Source organism: Colias eurytheme, chromosome 18 (assembly GCF_061535395.1).
Source record: "Colias eurytheme isolate Ceu_HAF_F1 chromosome 18, ilColEury1 Martin Lab GWU primary, whole genome shotgun sequence".
NCBI classification, from domain to species: Eukaryota; Metazoa; Arthropoda; class Insecta; order Lepidoptera; family Pieridae; genus Colias; species Colias eurytheme.
The window spans coordinates 10015001-10039064 of NC_142997.1; the positions used below are offsets into that span (position 1 = coordinate 10015001).

The 24064-nt window shown below is 33.2% G+C and overlaps 1 protein-coding gene, 1 long non-coding RNA gene and 1 other non-coding gene across 14 annotated transcripts in view; 2 read left to right on the forward strand and 1 right to left on the reverse strand.

The window, feature by feature from the left end:
- LOC149900895 (AMP deaminase 2-like) overlaps window positions 1-23527 on the reverse strand; it is a 40853-nt gene extending 17326 nt beyond the window's left edge. For 3 of the 12 annotated variants that reach the window (XM_090112074.1, XM_090112084.1, XM_090112085.1), the window contains exon 1: window positions 23338-23527. In XM_090112074.1, coding sequence (XP_089968200.1) covers window positions 23338-23446 — 109 coding nt within the window. In that variant the 5' untranslated portion in view covers window positions 23447-23527. Of the gene's footprint in view, window positions 1-2174; window positions 2469-6263; window positions 6398-8738; window positions 8847-23337 lie in introns of those variants that run through there. The other 9 variants (XM_090112076.1, XM_090112080.1, XM_090112078.1 and 6 more) reach the window with 9 other exon arrangements.
- Window positions 8594-8681, forward strand: TRNAY-GUA (transfer RNA tyrosine (anticodon GUA)). Its single transcript is given in 2 exon segments — window positions 8594-8630; window positions 8646-8681. It is a non-coding gene; the product is annotated as a tRNA-Tyr (tRNA).
- On the forward strand, window positions 10901-12355 carry LOC149900897 (uncharacterized). Its single transcript, XR_016457765.1, has 3 exons — window positions 10901-11189; window positions 11521-11765; window positions 12254-12355. It is a non-coding gene; the product is annotated as an uncharacterized LOC149900897 (long non-coding RNA).
- Window positions 23528-24064: the final 537 nt, after the last annotated feature.

Below are 24064 nucleotides of genomic sequence, written 5' to 3' on the forward strand. Positions count from 1 at the left end.
TTAAAAAAAATTTTGTCTGTCTGTCTGTCTGTCTGTATGTGAAGACATCACGTGAAAACTAACGGTTCGATTTCGATGAAACTTGGTATCATTATACCTTATTATCCTGGGCGTAAAATAGGATACTTTTTATCTTGGAAAAATACGTAGAAAAAAAATTAATCATAATTTTTCAGTTTTATCCATAGACGTTGTTCTGTAGAACCGCTAAAACACAAGTTGCGTATTATTATAGGCCTAGCCGTATTTGGGTCCAATAGATATTAATAAGATGTCATTGTCAGAGTTAATGGAAAAATAAAGCATCCACGCGAAGACCGACATCCGCATGGACGGAGTCGCGGGCGGAAGCTAGTAACGAATATTCGCAGAAGTAATTAAATTTAGCACTCAACGCTCAACGCGATCCGTAAACCGAAGATTATCCAAAGCCGACGTAATTTAATTACTTATATTAATAAAAACTAACTAGGTACACTCACTACCTATAGGCTATAACACGATATCTTTCGAGGACATTTCATATGCCATAACTTGGCCATAACCTTGTTGTGAAAATCTATGTGTGAAAATCTCTGTGTGAAAATCTCTGCGTGAAAATCTCTGTATGAAAATATCTGTTTGAAAATCTCTGTGTGAAAATCTCTGTGTGAAATTTCTGCGTGAAAATCTCTGCGTGAAAATCTCTGGGTGAAAATCTCTGCGTGAAAATCTCTGTGTGAACATCTCTGTGTGAACATCTCTGTGTGAACATCTCTCTGTGAAAATCTCTCTGTGAAAATCTCTCTGTGAAAATCTCTCTGTGAAAATCTCTCTGTAAAAAATATCTGTGTGAAAATCGCTGTGTGAAAATCTCTGTGTGAAAATCTCTGTGTGAAAATCTCTGTGTGAAAATCTCTGTGTGAAAATCTCTGTGTGAAAATCTCTGTGTGAAAATCTCTGTGTGAAAATCTCTGTGTGAAAATCTCTGTGTGAAAATCTCAGTGTGAAAATCTCTGTGTGAAAATCTCTGTGTGAAAATCTCTGTGTGAAAATCTCTGTGTGAAAATCTCTGTGTGAAAATCTCTGTGTGAAAATCTCTGTGTGAAAATCTCTGTGTGAAAATCTCTGTGTGAAAATCTCTGTGTGAAAATCTCTGTGTGAAAATCTCTGTGTGAAAATCTCTGTGTGAAAATCTCTGTGTGAAAATCTCTGTGTGAAAATCTCTGTGTGAAAATCTCTGTGTGAAAATCTGTGCCTGTCGCTCGCGACTGCGCTCGCGACAGGCACAGATTTTCAATAATTTTAAATAATCTTACACCTGAAAAATTTAAATATTCTGTATAAGTAAGAAAAATTACACCACATACCTACATATTTTGACCTCTAATAGTAAACTAATTTGCTAAATTCCGTCAAACTTTATAACTAGGTATGTATTTATTAATTTACAAACAATTACTAGGTTCTTACCATGTTCTTACCTAGGCTACAATTGAAAAATTAATTTCATCTCCGAACTGTGAGAGAAACGTTTTTAACTTTTTTTACCTATAAAACTTCGGCTGTTATTTAAAAACAGATACGCAATATGCATTTTTATAAATCGTTCATTGAACAGAAATGAAAAGAAGCGACGTGATAGTGTAGTATCAATTGAAAGTTTTCAGAGCATCACGAATAAAAGGTCACCCTTGTTTGGCAGACGCTGGTTCGTTTGTAAGACAATAAACGTGAAAGGGGGCTAGACGGAATGAAGACCAAAAGTTATATAAATTATCGAACTAATGATCATTACATACATTTTTTATTTCAGCGTAAACACCAAATTACGTACACTACATCCTGTTATTAAATAAAAATAGATAAACCAATGATTTATAGTCGTCTAACGTCTTATTTCCGTTGCGATTCGCTGAAAATTTCGCGACCTTTGGTTACTAACTCCATGTGCCCAGCCTGAATCATACAATCATTAAACAATTGGGCTTCTATTGTGCTACTATCTCCGATTGGCTAGCATAACTGAAGCAAATATTTAAAAAGAGCGTGTGTGCCGAGCACACTTGTCAGAAGTGAAACTTCTTTGGCCAGTTTCAAGGACGTGACGATATTGCCATGAAGCGACTTTGAAATTTAACTCTCAACGCGCCTAAAGAAGTATCACTTCAAAAACAAATAGGTGATATATTTACGGTTTTCCGGCGTCTGTTCCCCGGTCCCTGACCGTGATCTCCCGCGCACGTGCCACAGATCCTTGTCGAAGCTGTACATCTTCGAGTTATCACTTCACACTACCTTATAAGTGCAACACACTATTTGCACACAACTAACAATTGTTTTTTACATATTGAATTGTCATACACTGGAATTTTGTGTTCGCTAAACGTGATAATTCAAAAAGTTATCTGTTTTTTAATAAATTTGTGTAAGGAAAAATAGTTTTATGGTTTTTACTTTAACAATTATTTTATTTTATTTATCAGAACCTTTTTTGATATTATTTCGCATTTAATCATTATAAATGAATTACAATCTATAAATATGGCAGTGCACAAATAGGGTCCATACATCAATTTGCATACATATTTTATTCATATTAAAACGTTTTATGAATTGCTAATTTTATACCTACGTATACTAAAGTATATTTTAATTTATTCAATACGAGTTATAAAATTAATAATTAATCATTTTCATCCTATTTAATAATTTAAAAGACATTAGCAAGTAGCACTTCTGCTGAAACTAGGTCAAGTTTGAGAATGACTAAATCGGTCAACATGAGAACCTAAAAGCGTCTCGTACACTTCCTAAATAAAAACCGTATCTATATATGTATATAACAAACGATAATAATTACTTCTCTTTGCTTTATGAAAATGAAAACACTAGATTAAAAGTCATCATCATTCTTGTGGTCTGTGTCATCACCAAATGTAATAAGAAGAAATCTCTATACTTAAAGTTTATCAGCAAGGGTAAATCCACAAAATATACAAAAATTCGTATCCCAAAAAAATTACTGAATATTTAAGTGTAATACCTACCACAGAACAAAAAACTCTACTATCACAGACTAATAATAATATACTACGTCTACTATCACAGATTAGTAAAAAGTTACTACGTCATACGTAAGTAATACTAGCTAGCTACTAGTTATTATTCTGTGGTAATACTGTTAAAATAGTAAGATGTACATACATACTCTAAAACTAAATATATATATGTGTATATTCTACAGCACAAATTTGGCTAAATAGTTATAAGTTCGCACGTGCCCATTCGCGATTCGAGTGGAAAAGTTCGTCTATGTCAATAACGATCAATAGCAAAGCAACGTGCTCGGTAAAATTAGAAAATTTATGAACAGGGCGCGTCTATTATGCACTGGGTTGGGTTCTACAATACTACGGTAATTGATATTGGAACGAGTTAATTATCCACAAAATTATATAAGCAATTGTCTTTATAAATTTATATTTATATGAGCAACATAGATTTTTACATTTAAAATTCATCTAATTAAAAATGTTAAAGTAAGTATTCCTGGGAAATCTGACAATGTATTGTAAAATGTGCAAATTGCCGTAGCTTCCTGTAATTATGGATTCTTATACGAGACCTATTGTGTATAATTGAAGTTACAAAATTATGTGATATATTATCCTATTATAAAATTAACACGTTCATGTAATTAGGTAAGTAATTCAGGTCAAATTCAATTTTTTGTAGTTTCCATCGTGCATTGAAAACCTAAGTTTAAACTAATTTTCTCTTTCTTCCTTACGACAAGTTATTAAGAAGTGAAAGACACAGAACGCTGATAACATTAATTACCTAAAATCTAAACAATATGTTTTAGTTCCTAAAGTACCCTTATGTTTTAACACGATTTAAATCTAGTGACTTCTAATTGAAAAAAATTCAACCCCCAGTTATATGATTCTTTCATGTTTAACTATTAAAATTATTTATTTTTATTCGTATATTAAACAAATATTCATAGCGTTTGAATAACAAGTTCTATGTCGACTTTCTAACAGCTACTTTCTAGGCTATTATATCCTTCGTTTGTATGTGAACACTATACGCACATTATACGCACTTAACTTTCATACTCTGAACAAACACACATGCCTCTTAGTAATTATATTATACCTTTTAAGTTTTAACGTAAGTATTTAAAATTATTTCTACATTAGTCTGATATTCAAACTAAAGCAAAGGTTATCAGCTATACTGCTATAGTAGGTTTAGCTTTAAATAAAAAAAAGAAATTATAAACAAGTTTAATTTCAGGGATGTGTTAAAATTCTACGTGTTTTCACCAGGCTAATATTAAATTGTCTTGCAAACAGTAGGTACCTTCTTTGACAATAATTTTCATCTACTCATCTATGATTACCAAGATTACAAACATCTCAGGTTTTAAACCTATAATTTTATGAGAGATAAACTCTTCAACACATCATCTTTATCTATGTCAATTCCGCACATGTTATAAATTAACGGCTAGACGGATATCAATAAAAATAGATCCGTTCTGACATTCGTGCGAATTGAATGACAAATATTATACGAAACAATTTTCATTTAGCGCCTATTCTACCTATTCGGATAACTAAGACGATATTTTCTGTCCACAATAAAAGCTGACTTATAATAATTATGCAGCTTGATGTAATGTTACTTATTTTTATGGTTACTTTTTCTAAGAAGGCAACAGCAGAGATACCGGAAAGAAGAAAATGCTAAGATGATTCATCAGTCATATTATGATTTCATAAAAAATTCCAAGATTGGTGCAAGAGACAATTACACTTTTTCTGTGAAAATCTTGCTTGATTTTATATGAATATAATCTTAGAGATTTTACCAATGGCCATCTTTTTAAATACTCAGATTTACATAGGTATTTTTTATTTTATTCATGTTACGATACCTAATTGCCATATAGGTACTCATATGATTCCAGACACAAGAGAATAATAAATAATATTGTCTATTGTAAAATATCACACCCAACATTAACTAATTATACCAAAAATTAAATTAAATGGCATTTTATTCTTTTGAAGAATGTTATACGATCAGGGTTGTCAACCGTTACTTTCGACAAATATGAATTAAATAATGCAAAATATATAAATAAATATTCTATTTCATAAATTAATATTTTGTGGTGTAAACTTGTGTACATATTATGTTTGATAGTTAAAAAAAATTAAGCTACCAATGAGTGAATATCAAAAAATCCAATGCCATAGTAATAATATATAGCTATATAGCGATTCTAGTAAATCATCTGATATTTAAATTAAATTATCATAATCTTCTGTATTCTCTAAAACCTACATCAACATTTTTTTATTTAATTTAGCTATGAGATAGATAGGACCTCAGAGATAAGCGTAAGCTTTTGCAATTTATTATTTCCAAGATTGTCAAAATATTATATAATAATACAAATAAAATATGACATAATGACGCAATATTATATCATACAAAGGTTATCAAAATGATAAGCGGTCAGTCGAACAACGGTGTATTACAAACATTATTAAATCTGACGAAACAATAATTCTGTTTTCGAATAAAAAATAATCATTTATCACAACACATGGGCGTGAAGTAGTATATAATATTTCAAATATTCAGAATTAGTCCACGTAGTAGAATAAGTCCACGAGTTTTTCTTTAGTACGACGTGCATCGTACAGCAGCGTAAAATATTCATAGCATAAAGCCCGTAAATATTTTCCACGACTCCACGAGTATGTACTACGTAGGTATACCTAATCATAGGAAATAGGTTACGCTTTTATTAAAAAAATTCAAATCTTTGTCGTACAAATACAGTCTTAGTTGTAGTTAAGTCTTTACTCGATCGCATCAAAAGGAGTGTAGTTATCATCTGTTGGACTCTATTTAACTTAAAGTATACAAGCATTAAGCCTCCGCTGTTTTTGGGAACCTAAGTTTGACATAAGTCATAACCCTAGATTGGTACTTTTGTTACAATATGGATAACCGACACGTTAAAGCTTCGTTATCAACTACCACATTTTTCTGTTGACATAATTACAAAACAGCTTACTATCCTTTTCATATCAATAAAATGCATGGACCCTCTCTGTCACACTTTGAATTATTGAATAATTATTCCATTAAAACAAAGTTGTATTTTCCTTCAAGTGCACGTCATCGATTGTAATAACAACCAACGTCACAACTATCAAAATACAAAACTAGCATATGGTGTGAGAAAACCCGATTACTTTCACTACATCGAGTAACCAAATACTTAATTATGTCATCTCATTACGTTTTGACATGCCACGCGACGCGACACCGCGCGACTCGACCGCACTGTTTGACGTTCACCGAATGACTGAATTGCAAAGTAACTGAGTCACTTCAGTTTACTGTTTGGAGTTAAGAATTTTTGCGTGGCCACTAGTAACATAGGGTCGACAACTGACGAGTTTTAAGTACGCAATGTGACTTAGCATGGTGCAAATCAAAAATTCTATACCATTTTGAACAATAGTACAATGATCATATGGGTCATCTACCATCTATCACATTACAATGCACTTCCGTTGATGCTTCAAAAGAGTTCAAAGTACGACTTCCAATATATCCAATCCCTTTGTATAAAGGCATGTAGATTTTGTTTTTAAAATGCCGTTACTAATAAATACATCAGCAACATTTACTCCAAGAAGCCTTCGTATATCGTGTTCCGTATACTTTTTCGTTACGCAAGTCTATCTCCTTGCCAAAAAAAACCACACCCATCCTATTATTCCAATCTTACAATTGTTAACACTCCCAAATAGGATGCTCTTGCTCGTTTACCCCATACTTAATTACACTAGAACGATAAGTAAATTGAATAAACCGGCCAAGTGCGAGTCGGGCTCGCGCACAAAGGGTTCCGTAGCAGCAAATATAATAAATTACAGTTAAATCAACCTATCTCAAAAACTATAAGAGATACTTTGATCAAACCAAAAATCGTTGAAAGAGTTAATTAGCATGCATCACCTCTATTTTTTTTAGAATTTTATACCCCGTAGTTATAAAAATAGAGGGGGGGGGACATACTTTTTACGACTTTGAGAGCTGATATCTCAAAAACCGTTCACTTTAAGAAAAATGTTTTTTAGAAAACTTTATATCATTTTAAAAGACCTTTCCATTGATACCCCACACGGGTATGTACATCGAAAAAAAAAATTTCATCCCTCAGTTACATGTATGGGGGGCCCCACCCCCAATTCTTTTTTTTACTATTTAGTGTCATATTTTTGTAGCGGTTCATACAACACATATTCCCATCAAATTTCATCACTGTAGTACTTATAGTTTCCGAGTAAATCGGCTGTGACAGACGGACAGACGGACAGACGGACAGACGGACATGACGAAACTATAAGGGTTCCGTTTTTGCCATTTTGGCTACGGAACCCTAAAAAGGAATGTAATAGTTAACCCGATGAATGCGATAAAGACATTCTCATAAAACTTTATTACATTAGATCACAAACAAAAAATGTTTACCTGTCCCATGGTTCCCGATAATGAATAACCATTTCTATTAGTTAAGATGTTATATTTGTGCCGAAATTTTACATACAGTACCAGTTAAAAGCCCCATATATACCACCTTTTGACATGAAAAAACACTCATAAGTGAGGGGGTCTCGAGTCGTTTATAACAAAATGTGACTTAACCAGTTAGTCTGCTTTGTTTGCCAAGTAAAGAGTATAAATCTGGATTATTACAGCGTGTACAAGCAAGGATGTCAATTAAATGAGATTTACTACTTGAACGAAACGTTATCTTGAACTTAAATAATGTTGTATGATAAAGTCCATGAAGAAAAAATACATAGAAATTACATGGGAAAATACATTGATTTATGACCCCCATAAGAAATAAGAACTAGAAAGAAATTGATTGTGATAAATCAACTATTTTGACAATTATGAGGACGAATTATCTTATTAATTAGTTGTTTATTAAATTCAAAATATACTATTAAAAAAAAAAACATTTTTTTTTCATAATGTCAAGGTGACAACTGACAACCCTATTCATAGCTCGCGATATTCAGCCGTGACCTGTCGAATGTAAACAAAAGATTATAACGTAGCAACAAGCTCTTTATTCATCTTTGCAGTATCTTTCCAGGGGACATTTTTGTTTTACCAACGGAAAAACAAAACCTAGGTATAGTATAGGTATAAGAATTCTATAAGATATGCAAAAGAATCCACCTTTAGGTATTTTCGTCTAAAATACTAACACTAAAAAAAATAATAATTTAAACTAGTGATGTATATAGATGTATAAATGAAGTGATGCTTATCCAGATAATTATTGCATACAAAATAAAAATAAAAATTACAAAACATTGGACTGACGTTAGGTATACATTAAAATTGATATAGCAATTTAATTAGACATTGTAATGCATACCAGTATCATTAAATTTATAATTAGGCTTTTACAGTTCCGTTGCATTTACATTTAAGGCCACGGCCGGAGTGTTACACAACATTTTAGAATACGATTCATAATTTCACCCCAACCTACACACCTTCGATAGCTCAGTTGGTAGAGCGGTGGACTGTAGAGGTATATCACTGTCATCCATAGGTCGCTGGTTCAAATCCGGCTCGAAGGAAATTTTTGACATTTTTATTTTTTTCTATTTAATTTATATTTTTTTTTTTAAACTTACCACCATCATCGAAGAATGAGTCGGTGATGATCATAGGTGATCTTGACCCATCTTGCAAGCCTCTTGAGGACATTTTAACACTTTGTCTCACAGCACATTAGTTCATTTAGTTTGATTTAGCTAATCCTGAATTTATCTTAAAAGTAACCGAAAAAATTAATTACGTAACCAAAAACGGCAATTGACAATCGAAGCGAGTTTCAAAAAATTATATTATTCCAAATTCCATATTCAAATTTATAATTTTTTATTAAAATTTTCATTTTCCTTTAGAAAAACCGGTCGCCACAATTTTTGTCAAGGGTTCCTCCAAAAATGTTAAGTAAACGCAACCAAAGTTACCAGTTTCCACAATAACAGCGCCATTTTGATTTAAAAATCAAAACACGAACACACGTGCGTCATTGTTTATTTTCAATAAATAACTCCCGGTCGTTCAACGAACATTAAAATAAAAAACAGCTATAAGTAAGCGTTTTATTTGAGTTACCGAGACATCAATGTTTTTATTTTTGCGTGCAATTGTTTTGTCTTGTTGGCAGAAGTTAATTAATTTTGTCGAAATAAATTACCGGTCCGTTTGAAGTTTCCTTTTTTAAAAGTATTCCAAATTAAAATTTGAATTTGTAATTGCTATCAACAAATGAAAATATGATATACCTAACTATAGTTGAGAGAATTTTTAAACATCACGTAATTTCAAATACATATTATATTTTAAATATTTATATCGTGAAAATATGAGATTAAAATTATACTCTCTACTGGATTTATTTGAATTGATGCTGGATTACTCAGCTGGATTGTTTTATTTTTATACAAAAGTACAAAACCCAGGTGTAGACTCAATCTAAACAGAGCGTATGTAATGTGAAAAAAATTTAAAAACAATAATAATATTATGATGTATGATATGAACTTACTTCAAATAATGTTTTCTTTTAATTTACATTCATAGACACATCTATACTTATAATAAATCTGTAGAGAGGCCAATTCTGTACATGAAATATATTTAAAAAAAACTATGAAGGGGTGATAAGGGATCGCTACTGATGCCAAAAATGCAATCAGTAAAATTTTTGTCTGTCTGTCTGTCTGCCTGTCTGTCTGTCTGTCTGTATATTCGTTATAGAAACAAAAACTACACGACGGATTTTAACCAAATTTGGCACAATTATTCTTCATACTCCTGGGCAGGTTATTGTAAAAGAATCATGTAAATCGGTGTAGAAACACCAAAGTTATACATGAAATACGCTATAAGTCATCGCGCGAGAATACAGAATCATGCCATAAGGATTATTTTTGTGTATCAGTTGCCGCGTTCGACGCGCTTCGCGGCGGGAGCTATAAAAAGGCGGCGGGTCTGCACCCGTTTCGCGTTGTCACGGCATCACGTGTGAACGGCTGAACCAATTTCGATAATTCTTTTCTATTATATTCATTGAAGTACGAGGATGGTTCTTATGTAGATAAAACGTAAATATGTACCACGGGCGAAGCCGGGGCGGACCACTAGTAACTAAATAAAATGATTACTTACATATTATGCTAGTAATAGAATAACTAACCGGTTGGTGAAAATTTATATTATGAACAGTAAAGATTTTTACTTTGTATGATTCGAATAAATTCAAAAAGGACTATCGATTTGAAAAAAAATTGTTAACCACTTTTACCCGGCCAAATCGGGGATAAGCCACAAGAAATCCAACAAAACAGATATTTTTAATCTGTTGCATTATTCAGCATATTACGCACTCTAAACTAAAATGGCCTATTTACTATTTACACTTATATCCAGAAATACACCTAACTATTTCTTGTGAATCTAGACGAGGTGCTAACTATTTTATTAAGATAAATCTCCATCAAACGATATTTATTAAAAATGAAAATATTTGGCTTGGCTAGACTACAGGGACATTAGTTCTTTATATTTGCGGTTTTTTTCTTGGTTCAAGACTAAAATATCTTTAAGTGGTGTAAAAAATGTTGTAGATGCCTACTTACATTTGTTACAACATGTGTTACAAATTATCTTTTATTATATTTTCAGTAGGAATTTAGGAGATAAAATATAAAACTGTTATGCGACCTCTGTGAAAAACACGAAAAGGCCTAAAAATTTAACATTTCTAATAATGTAACGCCTCGTAACGCCCAGATACCTATTAAAAGGCATGCAGCTCGATAGTGGTACCGGCCCAAGCTGTTATCCAACTTTATGACATAAACGCCCACGGTACCTTTTTAAAGGTATCTGACAGTATCTGATTTGAAAACGCCGTAACATTTTAAATTACGCGCCAAATCTAATTACTGTTTTTTATCCGGCTACTGGAAAGTATGTTTTTGTCTATGGTTAAGCAATAGTGCCAATAGAAAAATAAAATATATGTAATTTCCGGCGAAAAGTCTGGCCATCTTGACTGACTAGAGGACGTGGTAAGTTCAATCCATGATTATTGATGCAATCTTAGGTTTTTAACTGAGAGTATCTTACTCTGCTTGTTGACAAATAAGTAAATATTATAATTACATTTAGATTTACGCGAAAATAAAGAATATGCGTGTAAAATAACCTCGTAAAATCTGGATACCTTTTAGAAGGTATAAGAGTATTAACATATTATTGGATTTTAAAAGGTATAAGGGAATAAACCACTAATCAATTTGATTTGCCTTTGAAACTTATGATTTAGACCGTTTTCTCCTTCATAATATAAAGTAAATTATTTAGTCTGTTACAGAATATTTTAGTACCTATCCTTTTCAGGTAACCCAATGAGAGATGAGCAAACCGAAGAAGCTTTAGAAGTATTAAATCAGTCAGATATAGAAGAGTATGAACTATTTGGAGATGAGGATTACAACATATAAACCAAAACCAAGAAAGCTCTTCCAGTTCTGAAGAATCTGAAAATAATATTTTTTTATTAAAAACCAACTCTTATTTGCGAAATTATTTAAAATTTCTATAGAAATATATCAATTTACCTACTATCATTCTGATTTTAAAAGGTATATGGGTTGCTATTATATAGTGTTTTTGGGTCCAATTGAGAAACTTGCTAATTTTTGCTTCTGTCATCTGTTGGAAGTGGATTTCTTCTGATAGAAATCCTAAAACACGTGATAAACTAGCCTTTAAAAATAATAAGTACAGAAAATAATGATCATATTGTTCAAAAATTGATATTTTTTTCTCAGATTGTTAGTGTGAGATATCTTTTTGGTCATTAAAATTTTGGAAGACATGTATTAATCCAAATATTTATGTTCATTGTTTTTTGTAATATAAAATAAACCCTATATTGTCTACCGCTAATCAATAATTTAAAAAATACGAATTTTGCGAAATCGGGTTTTGTAATACATTAAAGCCCATATGCCTAAATAAAGAATAACGAATTTGGGGTTATTTAGTGTCTCAAAACCTTCCACTGACATACATTTACATGCAGAAAAAATCCCACGCTCATACGGAAATAATAAGGCACTTTTTTTAGATTTCATCACCTCCGGGTCCGCACCATGTGAACCTTTTAAAAGGTACTTGGGCTGCAAGCCAATGTTTGGTAAAAATAGCCTGGGCGTTACGAGGTTATCCAAATATTATTTAATGTGGAAATAATTTGATTTGCATGTCTGTTATGTTCTCACAGCTGAACAGTTCAATGGATTTGAATACATATTCATATAGATACAGTACCTAAAGTAAAACGCTAGCACACGCTTCACTGATTTCGTAAAAATAACTTTTCAGTTGATGGAAAAGTTTGAGCAAAAGTATGCTACAACACACAACTCAAAAACAACGTGATTTTCACGTGATAGAAGCACACGCTAGCACAGAATAATAACTAGTAGCTTAGCTAACGCTTGTAATTATAAATTACCTGCCTACAAGTTGACAAAGGAGCAACACTGAAAAGTTTGCCATTTATCTATTTGATTTATAATCTGTGTCTCGTGCCAACTAGAGCAATGGTTCACGCATTCGATGTTTTGTCAATGCTAGCACGACTGAAGCTTACCTAGTTGCAACTAATTTAGCTCATGCGGATCTTTTGAATGACTCAAATTGCAATATAATTTTGCCAATTTGCATTTGATTCATCTACTTATAAAGCGTTTATGATGATGGAACTATCGAAAGAAAACGTGATCATTTTTCTAGGAAATTTCGACTGCCTTGCGTTATTGTGAGTTCAAGGTTTTGTTTGGACGTGTTTGCTTGGATATGGCAAAGGGATAAAAAAAAGCTCTTTATATATTATTTCTCACAAAATTAAACATTGTAGATTAGGCAGATAGTCACAATGTCATTTTACAAGAAAAAGCTAAATAAAAAATACTTAAGTATTTATTATTATCACTGTAACAAATGATTGCCAATCAACACAACCAAATACTACCATAACCTAATAATAGACCACATTCGGAAAATGGCAATAATGTAAAATAATAAATATAATTTGGAAAATCCAAAAGTGCACGCCTCATAATTTTTTTTTAATAAATATTTATTAATTATTATTTTTGTTTATTTAATAACAATTAAACCACATCGAATCAGACCCTGAAAAATGAAAGGGTTCTATTCCTGAGCATACTCAAGCGTAAGAGAAAAAAAAAGACTCGATTAGTAAAGTATTTCGGTCGCTATCGTGTTAACAAGAAAAAGGATCCGCACATACAGACACACGGACGTCCAAGACAGAACTTTTTTAAACTGTTTTTTAACTAGTTTAAATAACAAAAATGACATCAAAAATATCATGAACGTTAAAAATAGTGTTTCTTCTTAATATGTGTGTGTATGTATGTATTATCTTACAAGTGCAATGTATGATACATAAAGACATTTTAAGTTTGAAAAATCAGATGTTTTGCGCGAAGTGACAGTAGTACTAGTGTCCGACCGAAACTGGTTTCCAGGCCGAAACCGAAACCGAAACCGAATGTTCGGCCGTGGCTTCAGTTTCGGCCGAAACCGAAACCGAAACCGAAACTCACGTGGTCAAGTATGAAATTTCTAAAAATACTGAACTTTGGTGCATTTTACCTATTATTTTGCCTTAATTAGGGCATGAAATGAAAACACTACTGTGTTTTCATTTCATGCCCTAATTAAGGCATATAGGTACTTATTAAATTTGTTGTTATCATTTATTTCATATAAAATAAAAAATAATATTTTTAAAATATTAATAATAACAATTTTTATTTTTATTATTTTTTCAAATTAAGTTCTCAGTAAATTAATCAGTCATCTAAATCAAATCAGTAACTGTTACTGTTACTTTAAATACTTCAATACTTTGGATTGGTATTTGTACTTAGAAGAATAATCAGTCTCTTTTAGGTACCTCTAATATAAAAATAATAATTATTAATTACTATTACACCCAGTTCCAATCTCAACATATCGACGATGAAGTGTCAATATATGCTAACTACAAAAACTACATTTTTCAGTAGATAAAAAAAACGTTTTATTTCTTTTTCGTTACCGTTTTTAATTATTATTTTAGCTTACGTTCATTATCAAAGGATATTAGATATCATGGAATCATTTATAAAATGTAACTTCACAGCTTTTTAAAAAAACATGCAGATATTAGATATTGCTTGTAATTGTATTTAAACAGGAAGCCGTATTTTTTAGATACAAGTTATTGCCAATATACTTAGAAGAAATTGTTCTAAAGATTACAACATTTTTTTATTTAATATTAGGTTTTTGTATCAATAATAGTAAAATGTTGATTTAAAATCCTGTCACTACACGTGATTATGCTCGAAGATAGTGGTTTTAATATAAAACATTATTTCAATTTGTTCAACTTCATATGGACGAGATGTTCTTGCTGCTTTGGTTATAGTGGCATAATCACTTGGAACGTAAATTTCTTTGTTCTTAAGTTGGCGTTCAAGTCAAGAAATATAAGATACTACGTGAACACACGTCAGAGCACAACATCGTCGAAGATTTACTCGTCTTCACGGACGGGTCCAAGACTGAATATGGCACGGGTGCTTCTCTGAGGACCTAAACATTAACATCTCGCACCCCTTGGGACCCCGTAATACAGTATTTCAGGCTGAATGCCTAGAACTTCTACTTGCAGCTTTAGCCATAATCAAAAGGAATTTAAAAACTTTTCGATTCGGATCCTATCATATGCAAAGTATAGGATAGCAAAGCAGCACTCATGGCAATCAAAAGCCATGAAATCACTTCAGGGTTAATTCTAGTGTCACCTAGCCCTAACTAGGGTTTGTGATCTGGGAAAGTCCCTAGTACTACAATGAATAAAAGGACACAGTAACTCATGAGGAAACGATGCTGCTGACATATTAGCCAGAAGGGCATCTGAAACACCGGTCATGGGACCTTTTCCAATTATACCGCTACCTGCAAGCTGGATCCGGCTGATGATTACCCAGCTCACTAGCACTGCACAAAAAGCAGAATGTTCAAGCAGATCTGACTGCAAGCATGCCAGAGAAGCCCTACCAAACATTGACTCTAGACTTGCACGTCCGATGCTCAACCTACGCAGAGTGCAACTACGTGTAATAACATGGACCCTCACAGGGTACGGCCCCTTCAACAAACATCTCTTTAATTTAGGGATCACAGACAGTCCGCTATGCAGAGCATGCATGGCGACTGAGGAAACGGCAGCCCACGTCATGATGGAATGTACGGGGGTTGCGGAGTACAGGGCAAGACACCTGGGGTCTCCCGGGTCCCTCCCTGATGCCTTCGGCAGCCCTCACAAGCTGCTTGACTTCATGTGCTCGGGTGGTTTCAGCTTTAGCTGGTTTCCCCCACCTCCCTCTCTCACGCAAAATAGGCGCTTGACCTCGAGTTGAGGAGAAATGCCCGTATATTATTATAAGTTGGCGTTCAATGGTGCTATGAACTGAATCGCATTCCATTTGCGTGTGACTGGGTTCTAAAAACTTTTGAGTTATAGTAATATTATACTTTTTACTAAAATATAATAGTGTGTTCGACATAACTGCGTTGCGATTTTGGTAAGTGCATCCGTCAGAAAATATAATAATAGGCATCTGTTGGCTAACACAATGCTTTTCCAGGTAACTAATTACAAACGAAACAAAAGTGCTAGACGTCAGGTCAGCAGCTGTTTCGTCAAACCAGTAACATGTACAATGCTTAGTAATTTAATTGACTCTACGAACAATTTGTTGGTATCTTTACGCGCATAATGCGATGGTAGTTTTGGAAAAGCATCAAGAAACTCATCAAGAATGGCAATTTTTCGATGGTTTGTTGAGTTTGATGGAGAAGCACGTGTTAGAATACTTTCTTCTTGGTTTGAAAGCATGCCAAACTCTTAACCCAGGAATAAACTGTAAATGAGCCCAAGGAAAGCGTGCTTAAAAACATAGAGCGGACGCTTCAGGGTGTAGTTAGAATATATTGCCAGCAAAAATGACGCAACTTTTGTTATAAGGTATTGCTACACTTTAATATTTGCTCAAATTGACTGTTTACAGAGAAATGACCTTTATGGGCCTATGTATTACTCTATTTTAAGTACGAAAATGCTATAAAACGAAAATCGCTAAAATGTTAGTTAGGAGGTATTGATACTTCATCGTCGATATATAATCAAAAATTGTTTCCACCAGCGTGGGTCAACCAACCAGCGTCCGTCAAAGCGTTGCCGAGGAAAACGAAGTTAGGCGAGCGTGAACGTGTGTGAACTAAGTTCACTGAACTTGTGAAATAAGTTTCGGTTTCGGCAAAAGTTTCGGCCGATTTTGGCCGAAACCGAAACTGCGGCCGAAACTTGATTTTTGGCCGAAACTCGGCCGAAACCGAAACCGAAACCGAAAGTTCGGTCGGACACTAAGTAGTACCCACCTCAACGCTTCGCTTATGAGGCGTGCAAAACAATTAAACCGCATTAAAATCAAAACAACAAACACCTGGCATGAATTTAGATGATAAGTAAGATATATCGGAACGTCGTGAAAACTATTTCTGTATTTCACGATTGCCAAACTCCCACGAGAAGCTCAAATGTACGTGTGTCAAAGACCTTCCACTTTCCATACGATTGCGTATTACATTCTTAGATGGATGAAATTGAATGTTTTTCGGGTGTTGATAGATATCATATTGATATTTAATTCTGTAACATAGCTTATGTATCACCTAATAAGACCATTTATAAAAAAGTTCTAGACTTCAGAAGCTGTGAATTGACGCTTCTTGAATATACCAAAATTTGCTACATTTTCTGAACATTTCTTTTTATTAAAAGTTAAAACTTGCGATGTCTAGGTATACATATTTTATTTATTGACTAAAAGAACATTTATTGTGCCTTAATGATTTTAAGAACTTACTAATTTTCATTGATCAATTCGTAATTATTAACACAGAATATAATAAAGAATATTCCCGCCATACCCGCATACCTACAATAAATACCTATGTATAGCATAGCCATAAGCATAAATTAATTGAATTGGGTTTATTCACATTTATTGTTGTTTTTAAAACATATATTTCACAGAAAGAAACATTAATTTTGTTTTTTTGTTTGTGAAAAACTTACTTCCAAATTTTCCATTTGAATAATACGTAATGTTTTCAGTTTTAGTTACCTATATGTATTAGTTTTATATGTATTATATTCATGTTTTATTAGCGGTATAAAATTATGAAAAATGAATCGTAATTTCATCACATTTAGTTCTATTTTAATATTGTTTCGAAGAACTGAAATTTTATCAGCAGTGCAATCATGAGTATGACTAATTTTCGCAACAATTATTTAAGGTTTTCATGTAGAAAACAAACGAAAAATGATTAAGACTATAAAACAAAATGATTTCATGTTTATAAAAATCTATTGGTATCCCATAAGTAACGCTTTATAACAATAATAATGTAGGTAAGTAAACAATTAGGTACAAAAAAATTGAATAGGTACCTGCCAATCAATTGAGATATTATATTGCAATCAACGCTAACTAATCCCTTGATATGGATATAAATCACAATTTAAGAATTTGCGGTTATATAACGTACCTACTTAACTATTGAAGGTACATTTTATAAGTACATAGCTCCTAGATCTATTCTTAGATACAGTTAATTGCGTCATTACGTTCATTTCAGTAAATAAGAGCCGGCCTTGTGTTCAATTTTGCATTAAATACACATAATGCGCTATAAAAGTAACAGAATTTCATGATTTTTGGATCATCATACCGCTTGGATTCCAAACGCAAACGCGGGAACTCGCATCGATTGTCAATTGTCAAAAAGCGCGGGAAAATCACTGTCAAATTTCACTTTTCTTTTTTTTAGGATTAAAAGCACAAGACACACTGTTTTAATTTATTTTCAGTAGGACAATGTGATTGAACGTGTGCTATGTTGTCGACTGAACGGCGCTGGCTGGCACCGACACAAATATACATGCTTTTGTGTTTAGCACAATCAGCCGCGTCACGGACAAACTGTCAAGCGTATCTTTGTTGATTTGGGATAATCGCTTTAATTTTTTACATAGTTTTTGTTAAAAAATAAAAACATCTTATATAGGAATTTTGTAATATTTATTGATAATTTACTCAGATCATTAAGTTGATCTTAGATAATTTACCTATTAGCACAGACTAATAATAATATACTACGTATACAACTATTAGTAAATTACCCTGTTCTCCGTTTTTATACAGGGTGTTGGTATAGGTACTAAGCGCGAAGGAACTTGTAGTCTTGCATACACTGATCACGTAAAAAATACTTAAACAACAAAATTACGTCAAAATTTTTTTGCTAAATTTTTCCTGAAAATCCACGTTTTCTTCTCTAGCTTAGCGCAGCCCGCATATACCGCTTCTCTAATATGAGCATTTTGTCTATGAAAAAAATCTTAAGCGATAGCTCACGTGCTGATGGCAAATTTTTTTTTAACTACACAAAAATAGGAGCCCCGCGGGGCTCCGTCGCCTCGCAACCGTCTTCTTCTGGATTTATTAGATTTTTACTTTTTAGCACTATTGTCAAAACAAGTGACGTTTGTTTACTACACCACTATTGACCTCAATTAAGCGATTTCCAGATAACAATAAATAAGCGACGTACGTTTGGGAACCCCAGTATATTAATTGGTATTTGGGAAATATTTTAGTGATCGTTAGCTTGTTTTAGCCTAACAATAATGACCAAATTAGAAGTCATGGTATTACATAATTGGTAACATCTGAGTAGTGACAATATACTATAATATTTGGTCTAAAGTGTATTTTAAAGGCGTCCATATATTTTTTGGGTAGTCAATAATACGAAAAATGGTTTTATTTAAAAATATTTCAGGAAACGTAATTTGGTGACCATTTATCCATTCTGGTAACCGTTTAGAATTTTTTGGTAGTAAAATAGGTACTTTTTTGGGTTGTGTTTAAACAATTAAGCCTTTTAAGAATTCATCTGTATGAAAAAAAATGCGTCTGGAATTTTATAAGTATTTTTTACGTACTCAGCGTATGCAAAACTATAACCTCCTTTGAGCTTAGTATACCTACCAACAGTGGGACACCCTGTATAATATGTATAACAATATAGGTACGGTACATGCTTGGTACAAGCTTGGTACATGCAAGAGGAGGTACTTGCGCCACATTCATTTACATCAACATTCAACAAAATAATTAAAAAAGTAGAGCAACTTTTTTAATTATTTTGTTTTATTCAAAAAATCAATCGTACCAACATAATATAAATTATAATAAAACTTGCTGTCTCGGCATTCGGTAAACGTTGTTCTGTCTTATCACTTAGGAAATGAAAAATAAATGTCCGATTCACAGATCTACCGGATATGCATTATGCACAAAAAAATTCAGGAGAATCGGTCAAGCCGTTTCAGAGGTTTTACTACAAACACGGCGACACGAGAATTTTATAACTATTTTAGATTTAATTTACTGACAAAATTTAATCTCATATTTTATCATTATTGTATACTTTATAGTTATAACTTATTTAAATAACTTGCATTATTACGAAGTAGGTACCTAACCAAGCTGTGCTATTCTAATATCTTATCTTATCTAATATTTTGTCAATTAAACATTGTGAAAGGTTTCAGCTATCTATTAATATTCGAATGTGATAAATGCGATGTTGTCGGCGATAAGTTTTCGTACTTATTTTAAATATGTCCTACATTCACAATTATTTCTAAAAGTAACAATAACTATAGAAGATTTTCCGTATTTAATATATAATTAATTCTGTATATAATCTCTGGTAGAATTAATTTAAAACAAAATTTTTAACGGGTCTAAGTACCTACCCGTCTAGAGACTAGAAGTCGAGAGTAGCTGGTGCTGTGAGGACTCTTGTTCCTTGTGCCGCCAGAGGTTAGTTTTTAGGATTTCGAACCCTAAGAGTTTAAACAGTTTTATAAGAGTTGAAATTTTTAAAGTTGATACATATAGGTATATTTCTGATGTGGCTATAACAACAAACAAAAAAATGTTTTGCATGGATAAAACAATTTCTAGATTCTTTTGCCAATTTTATGTATTTGCTCCTACTGTACCTACTATTTAAGCATTTGTAAAAATATAGGTAAATGGACAAAAAATATTAAATGTACTATGTAATAGAGTCATTAGAGAAACTTTTAGACGCGTTTGTGATACGAAAAAAAATATACATATCTATAATCAATCCTCTTATTTCTTAAAATTCTCCAGTCTAAAAATAATCTCGATAAGACCGGCTACTCACGTACCTGCAGCAGGGGTAATATTGGAATTGGACCCTTAATTGGCTCCTTAATTATGATGTGTATATGCAAGCAGGGGCAATTTAGAGTGCAACTGAAAGTGCTCCAACCGTCCACCAACCAATATCGCCCCTGTGGCAGGTACGTGAGTAGCCGGTTTAAATATAATGACTAAAATCTTAACACATACATTGCCGTGACATCGTGTGTCTACTACCTATAGGATTATTTTATCTGTGGTGTCATACACGAGGACACGTAACAAGTTTACAGATCTACACAACGATCGCTATTCACAGGACCTACACGTGTATAGCGATTAGATAAAATTCTAATTTACAAATTTTTACTTAGTTAATTATTATAGTATAAATTACATGTACAAAATTCCGGAGAAGCTTAGCGTAGAATTTGGACAATTTAAATTTTAAGATTCATTAAATGAGAATGACAGGTTGCAATGGCAATCCAATGAAGATATAGGTTGCAAATATCAGCTGAATAGAAAATAATCTTAACATAAAAATGTAGACATCATGATTAGAGTTGATAGCAATAGAATCGGCAGGAATCGGCTATTAGTTTTGGAAATGCGATATCAAAATTCAAATAGGTATAATGTTAACTACCAAGTTAATTCTACCTATACTTAGGTACCTAAATGACTTCTAAATGAAGCGGACGTGCAGGTTCGAATTTCGATTCTAGGAATTTACCAATCAGCTTTGCAGAATGAATCATAGATAAGAAAACGTTTTTAAAAAAAATAACTATGATATATACAGGGTGTCCCAGTATCGGTATACTAAGCGCGAAGGGACTTGTTGTTTTGCATACACTGATCACGTAAAAAATAGTTAAAAAAATCCAGACGAAGTTTTTTTTTCAAATAGAGGAATTCTTAAAACTCTATGTGTACACCCCTAACAAGAAACCCGCCCAACTTTGCCACCCGCACGTGAGGTATCGTTAAAGATTACGTTTTCATAGACAAAATGCTCACATTAGAGAAACGGTATATGCCGGCTGCGTGAAGCTAGAGAAGAAAACATGAATTTTCAGGAAAAATTTAGCAAAAAATTTTTGACGTAATTATGCTGTTTAAGTATTTTTTACGTACTCAGCGTATGCAAAACTATAACCTCCTTTGAGCTTAGTATACCAACAGTGGGACACCCTGTATAAAAAAGCTAGATACGTTACCCCTATTTTGGCAAGAAAAAACTCAGCTAAGTGCCCGAGTTTCACTTAGTCACGCACCATTCATCGTCGTGGCTGTGGTCGTGGCTGGACGTTCTTTTTATATTTTAATCGGCAGTTGTTATTACGAAGTACATGAGTGAGACATGTATTATGTCTCGTGCGTGAGAGTGAAAGAGAGAACAACTGTATCGGTGATAATGCGTTAGTAAGTAGGTATGTATTAATTACGCTGTTTTTAGTGCAATGATGTTAGCGTATGCCGCGTCTACTAGTATAATAGAGTCATTGAAAAATAATAAAGGATTTAAAAAAATTAACAAAGGAACACTTCGAGATGCCACATATTAACCTTCTAATAATTTTTTTTAGGTCCATGCTCTAAGTATTCAACCCTTTTTCAGGTAAACCTGATGCGTCCCTATTGAGGTAGATACCTAGTTTTAGTTAGGATTATTCGTGTGTTATTTGTTAAAATTTGAAAATATAACGGTTTTTTATATATTTTCTATTCAATCTTATAGGACGTACCTACCTAACCTCAGGCAGCAAGCTGCAGGCAAAGGTAGGTAGGTACTTAGTTAAATACAAAATTGGAGATATATCTTCTTCTTCTTCTTCCTTATATATAAAAATGAATCGCAAAATGTGTTGGTAAGCGCATACCTCGAGAACGGCTGAACTGATTTCGATAATTCTTTTTTTATTATATTCCTTGAAGTACGAGGATGGTTCTTATGTAGAGAAAACGTGAACATGTACCACGGGCGAAGCCGGGGCGGACCGCTAGTCTATAATATAAAAATGAATCGCAAAATGTGTTGGTAAGCGCATAACTCGAGAACGGGTGGACCGATTTCGATAATTCTTTTTTTATTATATTCCTTGAAGTACGAGGATGGTTCTTATGAAGAGAAAACGTAAACATGTACCACGGGCGAAGCCGGGGCGGACCGCTAGTTCTCAATATACCTGCATAATATGGCTGTATTAAGTGTGTCTAGAAGTAATAAACCATTGAGGTAATATGTACTTATGTAATAAACGAATTGTTATTTTGAAAGAATTGCAAAACTGCTTTTCATAAAAACAAGAGCGCGTTGTTCCCAGACATGTGAAATGTTACGCCAGCTGACCGAGCCGAGTATCGATCGGCCGCACACCCTTGCCACGGAAAAATACCCCTAAAACACTCTTCAACACTTCAACAAGGTGGTTATTCACCTTGGTGTTGTAATAAAATATAGTACTCCTATTGGCAATAAAAGATAATTGAGTGTAATAATAAGGTATTCGTCGTGATAATATCATGAATTTCGATATGAAGTGACAACGTGGTAACTCCGTTTTAATCGAGAAAGGAATTAGCAATTCGAATCTTCCGGTAAAATGTAAACATCTTTGTTTCTTTTCGACTAAATCGACAATAACATTGAAGTCATTACGCATCACGTTGCAAATTACACCAGCTGTTTCAGGTTATGAAAATGTGTTTATCCACGAAAATAAACGTTTTGTTAAAACAAGGACATAACATAAATTAAACGTCGTTTTCAATTAACGCTAGGTACAGGACTTAAAACAAGAAAACAAACCTATCCGCTTGTTTAGGTGAGGCGTACTGCGTCCCACGTCGTCCTCATCCACATCAACGTCGAATGAAAAAGGAAAACTCTTCGTGGAGCCGACGAAACCGGCTGCCATAGTAACAATTATTTATTTGTCACTTATCATTGCGCGATCTTAACGCCGTGCCGCTTCAGTGATGGCGGAATGGCGACTGCGGCGCGGCATGTGCGACTGTCTACAGTCTGCCGAGTATGAATCGCGACGCTAACTACGTAAAAGGATGTCCTATCGTTTGATTTGAACTCTTGTTTACAAGGACTTATCACTATCAGAAAAAAAAGAACGCAATCAGTAGCCTGGTAGCTACACACCAAAGCTAAAGTAACTTTGTAACCTTGCGCTTTTACCTTACGCAGCTTTTACCTAGCTTCAGAAGCTGGGAAAGAAAATTCGGAAATAAAACATGTTGTCTGAATGATAAATTAATAACAATGTTAAAATGTATGTTTTAATCAGTGTTTCTATATTAGTAATCCTTAGTTATGTGTAGGTAGCTACTTAAGTACATACTTTATACTGCATCTAGGTATGTAGACACTACTAGGTACCACATACGATTGTAAACAATTATTAAGTATCAGGAATCTACAGTACATACCTATTGAAATGGCCTTCAACAGAAAATTAATTTCCTTTTAAAATTTTCTTTATAAATTTGTCTCAAACCTGATGCACAATAATGCATTAGGTAAA